This window comes from Protopterus annectens, chromosome 7.part0 (genome assembly GCF_019279795.1).
Source record: "Protopterus annectens isolate FY-2018-M chromosome 7.part0, PAN1.0, whole genome shotgun sequence".
Lineage (NCBI taxonomy): Eukaryota > Metazoa > Chordata > Ceratodontiformes > Protopteridae > Protopterus > Protopterus annectens.
This window is the reverse complement of record NC_056739.1, coordinates 1,053,707,119-1,053,726,975: the sequence shown is the minus strand read 5'-3', so window position 1 is coordinate 1,053,726,975 and position 19,857 is coordinate 1,053,707,119. Positions and strand designations below refer to the sequence as shown.

The 19,857-nt window shown below is 39.2% G+C and overlaps 1 protein-coding gene across 6 annotated transcripts in view; it reads left to right on the top strand.

Moving 5' to 3' along the window:
- The window catches only part of LOC122806846 (cyclin-dependent kinase 17-like), a 2,140,137-nt gene that overhangs the window by 945,320 nt on the left and 1,174,960 nt on the right, over positions 1–19,857 (top strand). Inside the window, exon 1 of one of the 6 annotated variants that reach the window (XM_044077604.1) lies at positions 6,817–7,433. The exons of the other annotated variants lie outside the window; for them this stretch is intronic. Coding sequence (XP_043933539.1) covers positions 7,346–7,433 — 88 coding nt within the window. The 5' untranslated portion in view covers positions 6,817–7,345. Of the gene's footprint in view, positions 1–6,816; positions 7,434–19,857 lie in introns of those variants that run through there. 6 annotated transcript variants of the gene reach the window in all.

The following is a 19,857-nucleotide window of genomic DNA, read 5'->3' as shown; positions in this document are numbered from 1 at the left end:
GTAAGAGGGTATTGTTTCTGTTTTGAGGGTATCATAAGTTGCTGAACTCCAAGCTGCAATCACTCCAGCCCTTAGACTTCCAAATACAAGCCCATCATTATCCCCTCCAGTCTGCCACTGTAGACATGTACAACCTTAAAAGACCACATTTTTCCCATCTCATCCACAGTAATTTTTTTTTTGTAAGTAAACCTTGCCTTATGGAATTCCATAACTGCTAACATTAAAAAATACCAGAGCTCGTCTTTCACTTAGCAACCCACTATCTTCCTCTTTGCCCATTCTATTATCAGTTCCTGGTAGTGAAGGTAATCTCAAACCAGCAGTCCAAACTTATGCTTGAACTCATCCCACTCTCTTACATTTCCTGCTGTAGTTATTTGCTGCTAGTACCTGGCTCCTTTGCTAATTTTCTCCAGTAAATTCTAGCACCATCTTACCCATTTTTATATTACTATTGATAACATTTCCTTTCTCCCTTCGTGTGTTGACTTGGTAGTTTGAATACTTTCTTCTCCTTTATGAATTTAGTGTTTTCTATGGTGACTGTTATCCTCCTTGAGGATCTGCATCCAAAATTATATTCACACCTTACTTCTACAACCCCCCTCCCCATTTCATCACCATCATTATCCCTTTCTACTTTCATTTATTATTATGTGGTTTTATGCATCATTTATTATTATGTGGTTTTATGCATCTATGTAGCTCTAAAGTATCCCTTCAAATCAGGGAATCCTAAACCATTGTATTTCTATGGGCAGGATCAGTTTATCACACTTGGCTCTTGTCCCTTCTAAACAGATTCCTTTGATTCTTTGAGGTCCACAACTTCTCTTCTTCTTAATAAAAGCATGTTTGACCTGTATATAAAACTAAAAGGACAAAAGCATTTTCATTACTTGTGTTACTGTCCATACCATAATCAAGAACTTCCTGTTTCTCAATGTTTGTATTATCTTTTGTTTAGTATTTAGGCATTACCTAATCTGTTTGGATAGAATTTTTTTCTGGTAGACGGCAAATGTTGGAGTTGTGATGTGAAGGAGGTAAGGACTTGCTAAATTTAATGCTGTTGGCCTTTTATGTGACTTTATATATTACTTCAGTGTTTCACTTCTAAATACCTCTGAGGGCCTTTGATATAATTTTTCAGTTTACTGGAAACCATTTCCTGAAACAAAGCTGAAATTTGAACTGCTTTTTGCGGAATCTCTCCCCACAGAGTTTTTTCTCTTGTTCTAACTGAATTTTCTTTTACTTTCCCCACATTTCTTCTTGGGATTCAGACATGTAATTACTAACCATTAACTCAATTTTAGCCATAATGATAAAACTTTTACTGACTTGTTTGAGTTTATTTTCACACTGAGAGTGTTGTAATTAATACGTTGATCAATGTGCAGCCATCTTGGAAATCTTCCTTACATAGCTTTGTGACACAAATATTATTAAACAAGGACATTTTTCTTTTTAGCAAGGATACAAGACCTGAACTGACTAGACATAGTAAAGCCTCATTAAGATATTATTGGTAGCCACAAAAGCAATTACTAGAAAAATTAAATCAAAATATAAACAATCTGTAATGCATGCATTGAATATTATAAAAGAGAGAAAAGTGCTTGGAAGTAGGATCTTTAGCAAAGGGAACAAGTACATTTCATAGAAATGGGTTTTGTGGTAATGATATGTGCAGAATAATGCTCATGAAGAGGAATGAGGTTTAAGGGAATGTAATCACTGAACAATTTATGTTGGGATGAATGTAAATTGTTAAAAAAAAAAACTTGCAGTGCCCAGTAATGGAAACCTTTATGGTTTGCTTTCCTTTCTATTGATGTATATTAACCATTATTACAAATTACAATGTGATGTAATAAATATTAAAAAAAAAAAAAAAAAAGGCAGCAGTAAAGGTCAAGGTCAAAAGTCGTGAATTAGTGTGTGTAGTGCAGTATCAGTAGACTTCACAGAGGAGAACAGTTCCATCGCTGCTGCTAGAATGTTCCGATGTAATGTACTGGAGTGGAAATGAGATGCGATGATATATGTATTCAGGATGCTCAATAAAGGATTGGAGGAACAAAGGAAGTTGGGATAGCAGTGTATTTTTGAAATGAGGTAAAGTACAAGGTGGACAACACAGGTGACAAAAGAGGAGATAGTTAAAACTGAGGCTTCAGAGTTCCTGTTTGAGGAGGAAGCAAGGAGATCCCCATTCAGGTAATTGTTGCATACCTTATCTTTCTCCACAGTGATGAAGTGGAATTTTAAATAAATCAGTATTGTTTGGGGGAGGGGTGGAATTCAGTACTTATCTGACAGTGTTATGCTGTAGGGTAGGAGAGCGATATTGGCTTGTGATGAGTTTATCTGCAATGTAGTAGACTATGTGTGGTACATCATTGTCCACTAGTATTGAAGGAAACAGCTTTGTTCTGTGTACAGTTGTCAGTTTCGACGTGATGCTTCATAGTCGGATTATTGTGGGTGTTCTGGGCAGAAGAGAAGTCCTGCTGGGATGGTGTTGCATTAAAAATACTACACTGCAGGTTAGAACTCCACCTGGCTCAAGTGACCAGGGCCAGTCTTCAATCTGCACTCCTCTTCAGTTCATCATTTCATTTCATTTGAAGAGCAAAAACATACTTCTCTTCCTTAGGCTGGTGCTCCAAGCCAGCTCCAGCTCTTGTCCCCTTTAGGCCCCTTCTTTCCTCTTGAACCTTGGTGTGCACAGATTTACCACTTCTTCTTTTCATGGTCATTCCCTGTTTGGGCATTAGTGCACCTCAAAAATGAATGACGATAACAAGTAGCCTATAACTTTAGTGCAAGATATTTTTTGGCTCCACAGCCTGTGACCAATGGACTGATTCATTCGCCATCAGCAGGACAGGTGTTGGCTGGGAGAGACTATCATACGAACAGCCATTAGGGTTGTTACAGTATTTTGATTGTTGACTCTAACCCCTGCAAACACACTGTAAAGCACAGGGGGGAGAGGTTGTGCAGTGTGCTAACTGCAGATGGCTGCCTCCTTACTTTCACAAGGTGAGTTCATTCCCAAGCAGCTCTGCCCTCTGACAAGTATGAGTGGTCTCCCCAGTCTCCATCATGGAAGTTGCACTGACTCCGTGTGCTATTGGCTGTGTCCAACTCTCCCATCCCTGTGGGAGAGGTGCGCAGGCCATGCCTTTTCATTCCTCCTCTCCCTGGCCTATTGCCAAGGCTGTTGATCAAACCCTAGTCACCCGAGTCCAAGTAAAAGCTCCCTGTCTCTGTGCCATGGAACCAGGTATACAATAGATATTTTTAACGTCTTATTGTTGCAGAAAACTGATTCTACGTCTGAAACCCCTTATGAAACCATAGAAATATTTCATTTCATAGTAATATTAAAGTGAAATCCCATTTTTTGCAGTTTTGGCAATGGTTTGCCCTGCAAAATTCTTGTATTTCTGTTAATGAAAGTCGCACTTTGGGCTTCTGAAAAGTTGACAATCTTATTAATGCAAAAGGTTTAAAGAGCTAGGTGAAAGCTAGGAATCATGGCCATGAGGGATGCAAAATTTTTGGTTGTTAACATCTTTTCCTCATTTTTGGAAAGTTTGGTGCAGTTGTGCATCTAGAACCAGATGTGCATTTCTACACACACACACACACACACACACACACTACTTTCAGCTAAAGCTCCGCATTCTTGCACTTCCTGAGTCTGTAGTACAAGGCTTCCAGGCCATCTTGCAAGATGGAAGTCCTGTACCAAAACCCCCCAGAGATGGATAGGCTGGTATCACTCACACCCTCACTAGTTTCTCCACACACACACACACACACACTACTTTCAGCTAAAGCTCCGCATTCTTGCACTTCCTGAGTCTGTAGTACAAGGCTTCCAGGCCATCTTGCAAGATGGAAGTCCTGTACCAAAACCCCCCAGAGATGGATAGGCTGGTATCACTCACACCCTCACTAGTTTCTCCAGCACTTAGCCACAGGCTGAGCCTGGATTGATTGATAGTCTGGGCTAAAATCTGTATGCTACAGGGCAGGTTTATTACACCAAGCTTACAATCGGAGCAGTCCTAGATGTGAAAAGTGAATGGCAGCAGCTGCCGAGCAGGCAAGGTGTCTGAGACTGCTATCTTATTGGCATTTTAGTGTGGCAGCATAAGGTCTACAATCAATGCTGCTGATGCAAGTTCAGGCAGCAGCTCAAGAGTTGAGGCTAGGGAGGACTACTGTTTTGCTCTCAGCGAGTCCTGTGGAAGCCTTGGGCTTTTGCAATATTGTTAACACATCTAAAGTAAGATGGGCATATCCTTAGTGGATCTGTGCCTTGTGGAAGAAAGTGCATTTGAAATTTGTTGGAGCATTATACCTTGGATGTGTGCAAGCATAAGAGTAAACACCCAATGTTTCCAAATAGCTGAAGATATGCTAAGTGTAATAACTCTGCTGTCCTGATGCAAATGGAGAGGGACGATGGGCAAAGCGCCCATCAGGCCTGATGTAGAGGAGTGAGAAATGAATGCGAGGTAGGAGCAGTAAATTAAAGTACATATTTCAGGACTGCTGTAAAAGTACTGGATGTTTAAATGACTTTCCCACTATACAAGATTTTTGGATGACATCTTTTTGATCATTAAAGGTGATGGTACTATAGCGAAAGATCTCGTAGTTTATTTTAATCAAACTACCGACTTTTCTGAAATTTATATCTAACTTCAACAAGGAGACGATAACTTATTTAGACACTGAGATTAGGAAAGACAGACATCAGAGGAGCTATATAGCAAATAATTTGTAGAAAAGAAACATACTCAAATGCATTCCTGCACTTTTCAAGCTGCCATCCCTTTCACCAAAAGCGATCAGTGGTGAACGGGCAGCTAGAATGGTGACTGTGGGGGAAGACTTTTTACGAGAATGCGATAACTTGAAGAACATGTTTTTGAGACGAGGCTACCCAGGTACCTTAATTACGGATTTGACTTGGGAAGTACAAAGTAAAAGAGAGACCGTGATATATAAACCTATTTTAAAACAGAGAGAGACAATTGTAGCAAACACGAGTCTTAACATTAGTGTAAGTGAGAAGAGTGGTGAGAAGGATGATAAATTCCAACTGATGTATAATTTTATTACAACTTTCAACTTGAATGCATCAGAATTTAGAAACATAATTTATAAAAACTGGAACCTCCTCAGAAGACAAACACCATTATCAAGTAACTTTAACAATCCCCCCAAGTAATCTTTAAGAGAGGTAGAAACTTAAAAAGCTTGAGAACAATGGAAGTAAACTAGCCAGACACCCAGGGATGTTTACATGTGGTATGTGTAATTATTGCAGTTATATAGTTACTGGACAATCATATACAATTAGTGACGCAAAATATTGCGTAAAGAAAAAGCTTACATGCAACTCGCAGATGGTAGTGTACGTTGCCCAATACCAACTGTGCCCAGTATATTACGTGGGCAAAACGGACCGTAAATTCAAAGAAAGAATATACGAACACCCCTATAGTATAAGAATGGGTATATTTGAGAATGCATTGGCAAAACATACTTGAACATAAGTTTAAATTTAGAGCGATAGACCAAATAATTATAGATGAAAGAGGGGGACCCAATTCCCTTATGTTGGAAAGACTCGAGTTATTATGGCAGCTGAGACTCATTGCTGGCCAATACCCAGGGCCCAATGAAATACATTCTATTTTATGTGTTTTGAAGTTAAAAAGTCTAATGAGATAAGAGTAGTGTACTTAGAATTCTTGGTATGGAGGACATGGACGTGTATTTTTAACAATATGTTGAATTGGTTACTATGCAGAGAAAACAAAAACTGTATTTTTTATGTTGTGCAGACATAGAAGGGTTAACTTTTATAGGGGAGGGGAAGAATTTGCTGTTGGTATAATTTGGTCACATGATGCTTGTTTTAAGACTTTTAAACAGCTTTGAATGTGTTGAAGGCATTATCTGAAGAAGTTATCTAAAGTGAAAAAAACATGCTTAATAAACACAGTTGGTTTAACTTGGTTTACTTTCCTTTGGCTGCTTTTTGGTTTGACTTGCCCACTGTGACAGAGCTTGACTTCAGTATGTTTTGGATGTTCGTTATCTGCAGTTAGTGATTTAATCTATTGTTATAATTTCATAAAATTAATTTGCGATGCACTGTTTATCTGCAGAGTCTATTACACTTGATCCATATAGGACATAGGTTGCTTTCTACTCTTAGATTTGCTCCTTAAGTCAGGATCCAGGGTTTCTGCTGTGCTTCAAATGTCTATTTAATGGATTATTTGGCTGATCATTAAATATGAAGATATCCTCTGGGGGAGGGACAGTAAAAACAGGCAGAATTCCTCCTTCCTTGTTTATTAATTTTAGCCTTGTATAGTTTTGTCAGCTTGTTAAGGAATTTCATCACAGTATAATTTTTATTTTTAATGATTTAATGCAACTTTCTCAGTCTTAACAGATTGCTAACACTGAACACTTCAGTATCCTTCGTGGATTCCCTTTTTTCTGCTTCATCATAACAGTGTATCCCATTGATTCTTCCTGCTTCAAGAAAAACACTGCTTAAGTCCTTTCAAAAAGAAAATAATAATAATGTACTGAACCTCCTTAAAAATGCCTTTTCAGATCTGATTATTCGGGGAAACCCTGGGAGCCTGTCACTAAGTAAAGAATGAGTTCTGTATGCTTTTCTGAAAGGAGAAGCTGTTAGCTTACAAACCCATGACAAGACCAGACCTCTTAGCTCTCCGCTAGTGCTTGTGTTATCGCAGACTTCTGTTTCATCAGTTAGACGTCTTAGAAACTTGCAGTGATCTAGCCACTGCTGAAATGAAGTTAAATTAGTGATGCCCTGTAGCTCTTATCCTTATGAAGCAGCTGCAGTTTTTTTTTTGTCATTTTCCAGCCTGGTTCCACCTCATGGGACAAAGTCTTGCCATTTCATTTCTTGTGTTTTAAACACCTGGATTCCTGGCAGCTAGGTGGGGCCAGATATGTTTTTCTCTTCACACAACTCAGCCTTTGACCAGCCTTCTGTATTACTCCATTTGTCGACTACAAGGAACTGAACCTGCGCATCTTCTGATATGCTAGACAGAGCTGATCCAGTCTGAAGGAATTAAATGACAAATGCTAGCATGCAGGCCAGCATTCCTTTGTGTTGCCCCTAGGCATCAGAGCTTTGCATATTCTTTGTTTTGATTCCGAGCAACCACATTAGTGTTGGCAGCCTGCCTTCTCAGCAGATCTGTCTGTGTAGCTTTTCTATAGCAGAGGTTTGGCTGGATGTTAAAACTGCAAAATCATGAATTCTAACAAGGATCGTCAGAGACTTTCTCCTTTTCGGATGCTAAAAATGCTGGAGAACTGCAGGCCTGCTGTAAACAGAGTAGGTGAGTTCGGAATGCACTAACAGTTAACTGTCCCTTTTGGGGTTGATGCTCTTTCTATTTGCTGGTTGTCATTGTCCAGAAAACTGAGATAAGGCACACACTTTTTCTAGAAAATGTTAAACTTCAGTATTATTTGTTCTCCTTCATTGAACCTTAGCAGTATTTGTTGGACACAGTTCCTGAATGGATGCAATGCTGCTAAGCAGTTCATCCACAGAGGTGGGGACTTAGCAGGCAGTACTTTCTATTAAGCTTGTGACTGTTTTAATGTAAACTGTTTTGGGAGGTCAGTTAAAGGTACAGTCATAAAATATGGGTTGCAAGAGCGTTTTACCTGCTTAGTGTTGTTGAATCATAAGTGATTGTCATTTCTTGTGATAAGAGCTGTACTCTCCCTTTAAGTTTTAGTTGAAAGACCCCTCCTCTCAATCATGGCTTGATGTACTTGCTATGTTGACAAAGGGAAATGAAAAAGTGCTTGTAAACATTAATGAATAATTACATAGACATTTCTGTATGCAAGGTCCAGAGCTGCAGATGTTCCTGACTTAATGTTTAGTGAAATGTATGATAACTATTTTGTAACTGTATCCTGTGTCCTGTAAATGATGAACTAGAGCTGTTTCCTGGTATGTTTGATACAGTATTAATTATGTATGCTGTCTATTCTTTAGTGTTTCTGTGATTTATAACTCCAGTGTTTATAAACAGATGTTATTCTGCTGCCCTAGCAGACTGAATTGGTTAACAAAAGCTAAATGAAAATATGTTTCCATGCAGACTGCTAGTGCTTTTAGCAGTAATACAACTCGTGATCTGCTGTGAGTACTAATACAAATTGCTAGAGAGGCAGCAACAGTTTATATTCTAAGATGTTACTGTAGCTGTTTACAGTAAATATAGTACGTCACAGTAGCTCTGCCATACACATCTATGAGAGAAACAATTGCACTCAGGTTCATAGATTAGTACTAGGATAACTGCCCTTGCGAGCCATTTTCAGCCTAGCCAATTATCCCTTGTGAGACTCAAACACTGCACCTTGTGTTTGTAAGGCAGACACCTCAACCATTAGGCCACCCTTCCAAAATAAAAACCATGTCCATGAATAGCCAGTTCCTTATTCACAGACTTGAGTATACTTCGTGAGAACTGCATCCATCCATCCTCAACCCCTTTTCCCATTTTGCACATGGGGTCAGGGTGTCACTTCAACAGTAACAGTCATCTTGAGCCAAGGTTTACACTGCTGGATAGCTAGCACTGCCATGGTAGTTCATCCGTACCACTGACTCGCACCTATGGCCACTTTAGAGTATCCAGTTCACCTACTGCATGTCTTTGGCATGTGGGAGGAAAAGGGAGCACCCAGAGGAAACCCATGTTGACCGCAGGGAGTACATGAGAGCTGCATGTCATAGTGATTTAATGTGTTTACCTGTAGAGCATGAAATGAAAGGATACTGGATTTGATCTCCATGTAGCAGTTTGATATGTGAATTGAGTGTGTGTGTGTGTGTGTGTGTGTGTTTATACACACACACACACACACACACACACACACACAGTGGGGTTTTAGCATAATGTGAAGCAGTTCGTAGCTGCGGCAAACCCAGATCCAGAAGGCAATGTGAAGTATGCAAAGTCTGAACAAAAACAGAGGGGTAATTATTTGTTGGAAAATTGCTCAGATCTGTTTAAGAAAGAAAAGGTTTCATGCTGCACTGTTAAGCAGTTTTATTTCTTATGATTTGCATTAAATATTTTGAGTATTAGTAATTTTTTTTTTTTTTTACATTTCCTTAATTTTTTTGTTACGAATGCCCTTCCTGGGTACCAGTAAATGTGCTCATGCAGATGTTACATCATCTCCGAGAAAGATCCATGGACAGATGGAGGAGATGGTAAAATATGCGACACTTGTAAAGATAGATACTGGGAAATGTGCCAAGAAATAAGGAGTCGTCTGATCAAGAGTCAGGCTCTGTGTTTATCCTTCTCCTGAGTCCACTTCTGTAATTTATGCACGTTCATGCCTAGCTCTTAGTCAGAGATGAACATGCAAGTAATGCAGGTTAAAAAAAAGAACTGGGGTCTGCTTACTGGTCTCACTAAATGCCTGCAAAAGAGTGTTTTCACTTGATGATCCTGTTGTCAGGAAGTAAATCTGAACTGTTAGGTTGCCCTAACTAAAATGTTTTTTACACAGTCTCCTGCAGACTTCATTCCCCTTCAAGTCATCACCTTTCTCGCCATGTACTGCCACTTCCCAAAAGTTGCAGCACTGTTTTCTAACATCCTCTCACAAGAAATCATTAGAGCTGAGGGTAAGAGTCACCTATCCAGCGTTTTTTTAGTTGGTGATTTAATAGTCACATTGCTATTCTGAAAAATGAGATGCAAATTAAAAGTTAAAGCAACACTTCAAAGTGTGATGCAGAAACTCAAAATGTGGTGGTCATCTGCAGAGATGTTCCCTTTGTTATGGTTGCTGATGTGAGACTTGTCAGTGCCATCTAGTTGTCCTGCACTGAAAGAAAACTAAGGAACCTTTAATTTATATGTGTTTGTCATTTAAACAGTAGGTGCATTTATCTCTTGGGTAATGGGGCAAGCAAAGCAGGCATCTGCAAGTAGAACTTTTACTTTCTACCTTTTTTAGCATATGAAGATCAGCTAGATTTATTGCCATGACTGTGGTCTGCATGAGTATATGGCAGCTGCCAGTCATTTCGTTTATATGATGTGAAAAGGATACATAACTTTTGTTAAGGGTGAATATTTCTTTATTGGCAGGGAGTGAGGGAGAGCATGCTGCTTTAACTTTTGGTCACATGAGGACAACAGATTAACTGTAGCACATAAACTGGCTACAGTTGTCAGTGTGGGCGCACATTTTCACGCATACATTTCTTATATCATATCACCTTACTTCACTTTTTTTGGTGGTGTAATACGTGCTCCTTCACATAAAATATTTCAGGGATCCACTGCCTTTCATGAATTTCCCTGTGAGTTGAAAATGTTTCCATGGATAGTGTGTGGTGCATTAACCGATCTACTGGTCTCTAAGGAAGTTTAACAGGCTTTGATGTGCCTGAAATTCTGTTTTAAGGCAGTCTTACAGGTTATAACTGATTGATTGGAGTAAGTGTTCAGCTGTTTTATACGAGTGTGTTGGTGTGAAAGTTTTGGTGATGCACCATCTGAGAGACTTTTCTGGAGAATAAAAGGTTTTCAGTATAATATCTTGTAGTCAACAGATTATGGAACATTGTTATTGTTGGTTACAGAAGATAGTGGTAAATACATAGAGGTATCTTTGAAAATAGAATATTGATTAGCCTAAGAAAGCTTTTAGCAACTGTGCTGCCTCAGATAGGTTTTCTACAGTTTAAATATTTAACTGGATAACGTAGTAAGTAGAGAGTCGTCTTTAGTGCCAGCCAAGCAAGTAGAAAACAGCAACAACTTGGATTCATTGAATTTGCAGACATGTGATTGTACATTTGCATGAAATATTTGTAAGAATACAAGCTGTTAGTCTGTAATAGTTGTACCACATTTGTCAGGTAGAGAAGTTCTCTGACCTGACAGTTGCAATGTACATACTGCTTTGGTTTCAGAAATAAATGTTTTTCACTAGTATTTGGTATTGGTATTTTAACGGTTTTGATAATACATCTGCAATATCTCTGTGTGTACCCTGTAGTACAGCAATTTTTTTTAAATGATCAAGGTATTAGTATAATGATTGTCTACTTAGTTTCCAGCATTTTTAATATGAAAGAGGCCTGTTGTAGTAGTATAAAAAACATGTTTCTGTTTTGCATGATTTGACATTCTTTGACCCTTTTTCTAAGTGATATATGGTACTCCTGGTTGAGGGAGGTAAATCCTGCATTGTGCAACTGCTGTTTAACATATGGTATCAGTGCAAAAGCAACTGTATATCCCATGTCATCTCATGTTCTTGTACACTGCCTCATACCTCTCAACTGTACAGATTTTTACAGAATGTCCAGATGTTGCAGTCATATTTTCTGCATGTTTTTCATAAAATTTGTAGCTTTCTGGCAAATTAGTGTTAAACATTAAAGATTGAAGTCAGAAAATAATGACAGGCATTTGAGTTTCAGACTTCATATCCTTCAGAAAATTCATGCTAAATCAAAACCTGTTAGTCTATCAACATTCTAAGTTTGTAAGAGCTATATTTAAAAATTATCCCTATTTTTGGGCCTTTGTCCCACTTCTTTTATGGATTTGTCCAGATTTCTTGCTCCAACAGGCTAAGTATGCTCAAAACTGCAGGTAGGCTGACTGCATTTTCTAGTTCCAAATAGTTGGTTGTTTTAGGCTGAGTTCAGGTTAGTGTCACAAAGTCTTGGTTCTTGTGTAATTGGAAAAATCAAATTCATTAGTAATGCCTCCCCCATTTAAACTGTACTTGTGGGAAAACAGTCCATTGGTGTAGAGGAATAAAGCCCTGACTTATAGTCCAGATGTCACTGGTTTGATTAACAGCTTAGGTGACTGACCGCTCCAGCAGGGAGAATGGATGGAGCTCATATGAGTTGGGGGGGGGGTGTAGTTCCCATCTGACTGTACCTGCTGTTTCAGTGGCATGGGACAAGAGGTGTTATGAACACAAAAGTCCGGCAGGTGCTTTAAGGAGGACATGTACTTTGGCTGTTAAAGCTGGTGATGGTAACTGCTGTTCTACATGTGAAGGAGTGCACATGCTTCGTTATGGTAGTCCCATTAGTAATGCAGGTGTGCATGTTACTACCATGTGAAGGGTTAGGGCCATAACAGAAAAAGGCTGTCACTACTGGAATGCTGACTAGAACACAAGCACCTCCCACTGTCTGCCAAATGTTGCCAGCCCCCCTCCCCTGGCTGTCACCATGGTGGATCAGAGGATGATCCTCATTGCTAGAAAACAAGTGGATCTGTGTGCCGTTGGTGAGAGGTGTAATGGGCAGTGGGGAGAAAGTTTGAGGGGGGAAATGTGGTTGTAGGAGACAGTTGGGTCTGTCGATTAGTTTGCAGTGTTTTGTCTTGGGGCCTGTATGACAGGGATAGCTGAAAACTGTATAAAATGCAACTATGCTATTAAGGTAAGAAGTCCTCTGACCTTTTCTCTGGATGCAACAAATTACAAAATTTACAAAAAAAGGAAGCATGTATATAGTTTCATGATTTAAACAGTGTTCACCACCAGTGAAGGTCTCAGTACCTGACATGTGAATGAAGCAGATTTTTCCTGCATCTTCCACCACTCTGAGCCTCACTGATGTAGGATCAGCATGTGTTGAATGATGCAGACACTTTTTGATAACTGGCATTGTCCCGACCCTGCCTTAACGTCAGTCTCGATTGGGAATTTTATAGGTCTGCCACCTCCTCAGGACTTTAAGAAGGTGTTAAAAGGCATGAAGTCTTTTTGTCTCTTCACAGTAGTTGGTTACTGCAAGACCACTTGTATCTAGAAAAATTCTGAATTACTTGTTTTCAGGATGTCTTGGCACCTGAGCACATGCTGTTAAAAAGTAAAAGTTCAGTAATACTTGCTGAAAAATTCATAGCTATGCATAGGTGTCGTACAGTACTATCAGCTCAGAAAACCCATGTCAGTAAGAGGCAACTGGCAAAGTATGTTTTGGGAGTCTGAGTGGGCGGATTTAAAAAATTACCTACAGAGTATTCTGATGAAAATATTAGGTAAGTAAATGGCTGTAACTAAAGAAATGATTCTTCTGAGCTGGGACTTAGGATCTGAATTGCTATGTCATAGTAAGAGCTAAAGTTTAGTTCTGTTGGCTGCCAAAAAAGAAGTTACTAGAAAATAGAAATCAAAGTCTAAACCAGCTGTACTTGAATATTGAATATTATAAAAGAGATAAAAGGTCTGGAAGAGGTATCTTAAGGGAAGGAGTAAGTTATATAAAAATGAATGGAAATTAAGGCAACAGTACACAAAGAATAACATTCAGGAAGAAGTGAGGTTTAAGAGAAGACGGGATTTCTGCAATTTATGTAATGTTGGAGTGATGATAGTCGCAAAGAAAGAAAATATATGTTTTATATAATGTATGTAAATGGAAAAATGTTTATGATTTGTTTTCTTTTCTGTTAATCTATGTTTGGAGACCCTACCACTTTAATTCTTGCTTTCAATCCTTCATATGCCCTCCTAATTAAACTTCTTATTGGGTTATGAAATGCAAATGCTTTTATCCTACTCATAAAATCCCTGCTTACTCTGTTGAAAGCATTCTCTGCATCAAGACCCACCAACAACAGTGATATTTTCTTACATCCTGCTTCCCTCTGGGTCATCATCATTCTCTTAATGTTTGCAAATGTTTTCTCCCCTCCACAAAATTGCATTGATCCAGATCTATCAATTTTGGCAATACATTTATCATTCTTTTATCTGGTATATAGACATAAACACTTTATAACCACGGCTTAAAATTGAAATGGGTCTAGAGGAAGCTGTGTCTGCTGAGTATTTATTCTCTTTGGGTAATACAGCTACCACAGCATTCTTTCAAGATGCTGGTGCCTTCCCTCCTAAAACATTGAGGATGTTTCTTGATGGTTTGTGCTTGAGATCCTCTTCTAAATCAGTGATACGCCTGCAGTTTCTTTGAGGAGATGCAACACTCTGCTGGGACATGGCTGCTTGGTGACAGGACTTACCATGATGCATTGTGCAGATTGAGCATCACACCTAACTCCTGAGCACATTAGTGCATGTCTACCACTCAGTTTGTATTTTTATGCTGATCTTCATCGGTGAAAAGTTCCAACATTTACATGCCTTAAATATTAATTTGCTAAATGTCCTTGTAGCCATTGCATTACCAACCAAGACTTGAATCAGTGCACATTGTCTCGGCATGGCATTGTATCATAGTGTCTTAAGTGCTAACATTCATCCCTTCCACTTAGAGATGCTAGAAAGGAAAATTTTTAACCTGCCTTCCTGTCGGAAGAATTTTGAGAGAGAAAAGCTCTGTTGTGGTGATTGGCAAGAGGCTTCACAGCATGGCCTTGAATGTCACAAGAACAAGCTTAGATGGTGAGTTACAGCCTTCTTATGTTGAGACTGGCTTTTGTTACTGTCTGTGTCCTCCAGAAATACCTGAATGTTATCTCGGGAGTAAGAGTCCTATGCTATCCTTCTAATGGACTCTGTTATTAGGGATGCTATCTTGACACCCTGGAGGAACCTATAATCTGCTGTTATGAACTACAAGAAAGCCTATGCTGTTTATAGACCTTTGGTTGAATGGAATGTGTCCCTCACTACACATCCAGTAGATTATTTTGTGATCTATGGGATAAAGGTCCCATGGACCCCAACATTTTGCTTCTCTGCTGACAAAGTAAGAGTTTAGGCTCTGTATTAGTGTCAGGTGTGATGTTCATCATACTTATTACTTTTGCAGTAACCTTAGCTATATAGGTTACATCCTGCTGAGGATATAACAGCCGGCCAGCTTCCAAAGTTTCAGGATGCCCTCCATGTGGCCAAACTGTCAGGTAGCTTGAGCCTTGCTGAGGAAAAGACAAGTTTGGGTGTCAAGTCCTTCAGAGCTTTACTGCTGCCAAAGAGCATGCTCCTCTGATGCTTTTGAGGCTTCGCAGTCGGCTTGTACTGTTCCTTTGCTGGGCAAATAAGTTCCATTTGGGGAAAAAACTTCTGTTTAACAATTTTGTTGGTTATTGATGCTTTACTCTTCAGGAAAATTATTTTAAATCTAGGAGTTTGTTTTAATGGACTGTTTAAAATGGGAGTGTTTCCTTTTGGTTTAAAGTTGTTGAAAATAACAAAAAAAAATGTTTTTTCTGTGGAAAATTGCTTATTTGACTTTCTGGGTCTGGCAAAGTGTTTTAAAATACCAACTACTGTGTTTGTCTGTGAAAAAAGGGACTTTTAAAGCCTTTTTTCTGGTATTTGCCGCTTGTTTTCCCAGGAAAAGAAGCACCATTTTTGTCTTAACAACAACAATCGACCTGTCCTATGGTCAGTCTTTCAGCCACAAAAAGGAAAAGTTAAGCAAGCATCCTTTGCCATCACAGCAGAATAGCAATGTTCCTCAGCCACATGTGGTTAACACTTCTGTGGCTATTAATTGTACCTCAGACCACTCATCTTTTACCTCGGAGGCTTCTGGTGCAGCACCTGCAGGCACTATGGGACAGGGGTTAGCCATGCCCTCTGTAGCTGTTGAGGTCCCCTCAGTGAACAAGGGAGTGTAACTCTTGTCAGGCCTGGGAGGAAGAACAGGGAAGGCATTCTTCTTTTGCCAGAATGATGTGCCTGTCCCTGCAGAAGCTGCTGCTACCATTAATAACTCTGTAGGTCCCATTTTCCTGTCAAAAAGAAAGAGAAAGCTAAACATCTAGCTAGTCATCCTCAAATTTCATTAGACAGGAGTAGCTTACTTGGTCTTGTTCAGGGTTTAATTCATACTGTTGCTCTTCTTGTAAAGTAGTCTGTATGAATGTAGGTGAGGGCTGCCAGCCTAGCCAGATAGAATTTTGCAGATAATTCTGTCATTTGTAAATATTGATATAAGCCACAGGCTTGTTGTCTTAAATGTGAAGAGACTGCATTGGATATTAAACGATAAAAATGTAACAACAGTGCACTCTACTGTAATAAAGCTAAGTCAAGCATTTTATGACTGTCTTTGATGTCAAAATTTGGAGCCAGTATGTCTAGAGGGAACCATCCTGCATATTGTTTTAAGACCAGAGTTAATGGCTAGAATTTGCATGTATAAATGTTCTTTATTGCCCTGGTTTCTGACCAGGTGTAAAGAATATAAATGTAGTTTCTGTTAGCCTGGGAACACCAGAGAAGTGTGAAGAATGATGTCATGTGAAGCACCTCTGTGTTATCAATTTAAAAAGAGAGAATCAGAGAGTTCAGAGCATTGTGTCTTGAGAACATCCAACATCACCAGCACTGCCTGTTTCTATATGTAAGTTATTTAGAACTGTGTTTTCTCTTAGATATAGCTAGGAAATAGGAAGATTAGACTAGTTTGTTTTTATGTGATGTCAGAACTTTTCTACAGTATCATTTTAAGTATTTCTCTGTGATCTCTGAACTCTTGACTAGCACTGTGTAGTAAGAAGTATTGTCTTGTGTTTTTATTATTTACTATTAAATATTTTAAACCTTTCAACTGTGGCCGTTTTATGTAGAGTTAATTTAAGCTCTAGAGTACATTGCATGTATATAGTGATACTATACCAAGTCACTCTAATAAGCCTTGTCTGTTCAGTCACACTTACCATTTGGATAGTAATATTGCACAGTAATAATTGGACACCCTTTCAGAAGGGCCTTTGAGTAGCTGATATTAGTGGGTAGTGGCAGCTGGTACTACCTTTTAGACTGGGCAGAAAAGGGGCACAGCTGGAGAACTGTGACAGGCTTCCCCAGGAGTGTCTGTGTGGTTGTATATAACTCTTACATCAGTGTGTGTCAGCTACTTGGGCAAGGACACGAAGCACTGGTTGGACAGAGAGGGTGCTGGACATTTTAGCTTGTCCACTAGGCTGAGATCTGGACCCTATAGCTGTGTCAGTGGGGAGTCTTATTGGGGACCTGGAGAGAAAGGGAGAAACCAGCCCCAGACTGACTGTGATCTCTTTAAGGGAAATTGTACTTTACTGTGTGTATTTATTATCCTTTCCCTATATGGATGCGCCTCACTGGTGTTAGTGATTGCTGGGCCAGTGCACAGACGTCACAGTCTGTTAAAAGAAAGAGGGACAACCACCTCCTTTCAGGGACAGATACAGGTTTTTTTTGCATATTTCTGATTCTGACTCTGAGGAGATCTTAAGTTCTTGTTCTCCCCTTTTGGGGGGGGGTCTCTTTCTCTGAGACTGTTTCTAAAATGTGCCAGTCGGTGGGAGAACACTGAGTTTTCTCAATCCTTATGAAAATACTATGAGCTTTTACAGAACTAATTTTCAGATCCTGCACCCATTCCTCAATTTCTGTCAGCTTCAGAGGTTACAGAGCTTCAGTGTTATAGCCTGCAATTTTCCTGATAGTCAGCACACTGCCCATAAAAAAAACAGTTAGGATTGTATAAAGTTCCTCAGTCGTTTAAGTTTTTATATACACTTCCCAAAACTTGATCCAGCATCTGTACCTTTAGTTAATCTTTCTGCTGGTAAACACTTGGTTAATTCTAATCCCACTATTTCTGATAAGAACAGGAAGATTATCGTTAAGTATGGGGGAAAATGCATGCTTCTGCAACTTTGATTTTCACAGTTTTGAATTGTCAGGCTAGTATGTCTAGTTGTGAAAGTATGAGGAATGTTTTATCTGCTGTTTCTACTTGTGAGGAAAAGTCTGTTTTTAATTAATTTCTTCTGTTGTTCAAATCACTGCTCATTGAATACAGTGTGTGACTCTTATACTAGTAGCCATAGCCCTTAAAGTATTGTTTTGAGAAGGTTTTCATGGCTGTGTTCTCGGAAACTTTTAGATGTTAAAAATGAGATTTTAAATTTAGCTTTGGATAGAAATTGTTTTTGGCCCCACTGCTACAGAGGTGATCAAAAAAGTATGATGAAAAGGGTAAGCTGATAGAGGGAGTCTCAAGATTTTTCAGCCCTCCTTTTCTAAAATTTCCAAGGTATTCTCTAACTCTCCATCCAGTTTTGGTGAGAAACAAGTTACAGTCTTGACAAAATATAGGTAAAATGGATGTTTAAGAAGAAATGGCAAGTAAGTTCCGAGAAGAATTCTGCAAACTCCCAAAACCAAGGACAGTCTAATGACTATTTAAGAGACTTTGTTCCCCCTCTCCCACCCACCAGGACAGCTCCTTTTTTATTCCATAAAGTCTGAGTCTCCTTTTCTCTGTTGGGTTCTGAAGAACTTTTATCAAGGTTACAGATGGCAGTGGGATGAAATTCCTCCTTTCCAGTTGTTAATTCTTCATTCTCCATACTAGACTGTCTTGTTTCCACTTGGCCTTCATCACATGCTGTCCCAGGGTGTGATAGACCATTTTCCCCTTCCTAGATGGGAAAGGGGTTTTATTCAAGGTTGTTCTGTGCCAAAGAAAGAAAATGCTTGGAGAACATTTCTGGATCTTTCTTACTAAACCTGTTTGTGATAGTGCCCAAATTCAAAATGATGTCACGTCACAACCTGTTAATTCCCTTTCCTCATTTAAGTTTCCTAGTAACATTAGATTTAAAAGATGCTTATTGCATTTCTATTCATCCAAACTTCAAATGTTTAGGTTTTTGCATGTCTGGATCCCATTGAGTTCTCTGCTTTACCCTTTGGACTATCCACGCTCCCAAGTGTGTTCACCAAGTGTCTCAAATCCAGTTATAGCTCATTTCAGGTTACAAGATATAGCATATGTTTCCATATTTAGACAACTTGCTTATCTTTGCAAGTCTTTTTCAAAAGTGTCAGGAATCTCTCTCTCAGGTGAGAGATTTTTTTTTTTTTTTTTTTTTTTTTTTTTTTTATTATATATATATAACACGAGCTGGGATTCCAAGAGAATGTTCAAAAGTCTTTCTTGACGACTTCTCATAGGACTGTGTTTCTGCGATGTCAACTACACATCACAGTTCAGAGAGCTACTTCCACAGGAAAAAAATTATCTATATTAGATCCATTTCTGGGGATTCCAGCTCACACTTTGGTCATTGTGAAGGGAATACCATATGATTTTGGGTCTTATGGCTTGTCTGATTGTCATGATACCCCTTGCAAGACTGTACATGAGAAAGATGGTGATATCTCAATTCTTTTTGGTCCTAGCACCCACTCCATCTGTCTTTTCAGATCCCAGTGCTGCAGTTTGTCAGAAGAGGAATCCCTTAGAGACAACATATTTCCCTAAATCCAGATCTCCCCTTGTCCCTCCCTGTTCCAAAGCAATCAGTCACCACAGATGCCTCGAGCTTTGCTTGGAGAGAAGTTTCAGGAGGGATAAAAGTGCAAGATGTGTGGGACACCAGGGGCACATGCAAGCACATAAATATAAAATAGATGCTTGTCTTAATCATGCTTGCCATGATTAAGGCAATTAACTCTCTGGATCATCTTTGGTTCTGGGACCTCTTCAACATGTTACAGGTGATACCACAGCCATGTGGTACATCAGCAAGAAAGGAGGATCCAGGTCATAAACCCTCTGCAAACTAGCCAGTGTCTTAGCTTCACAGCACAGTGTCACTTTATAGGTATCCTACTTTCCATCAGAACAAAATTATGTGACAGACAAGCTGAGCAGGACAAAGACGGATCCTCATGAATGGGAACTACATCAAAGTGCCTTCCAAGATTTGATCCATCTGTGGAGGGTTCAAGTAGACCTCTGCCTCCTTTCTGAACAGTCAGCTGGCA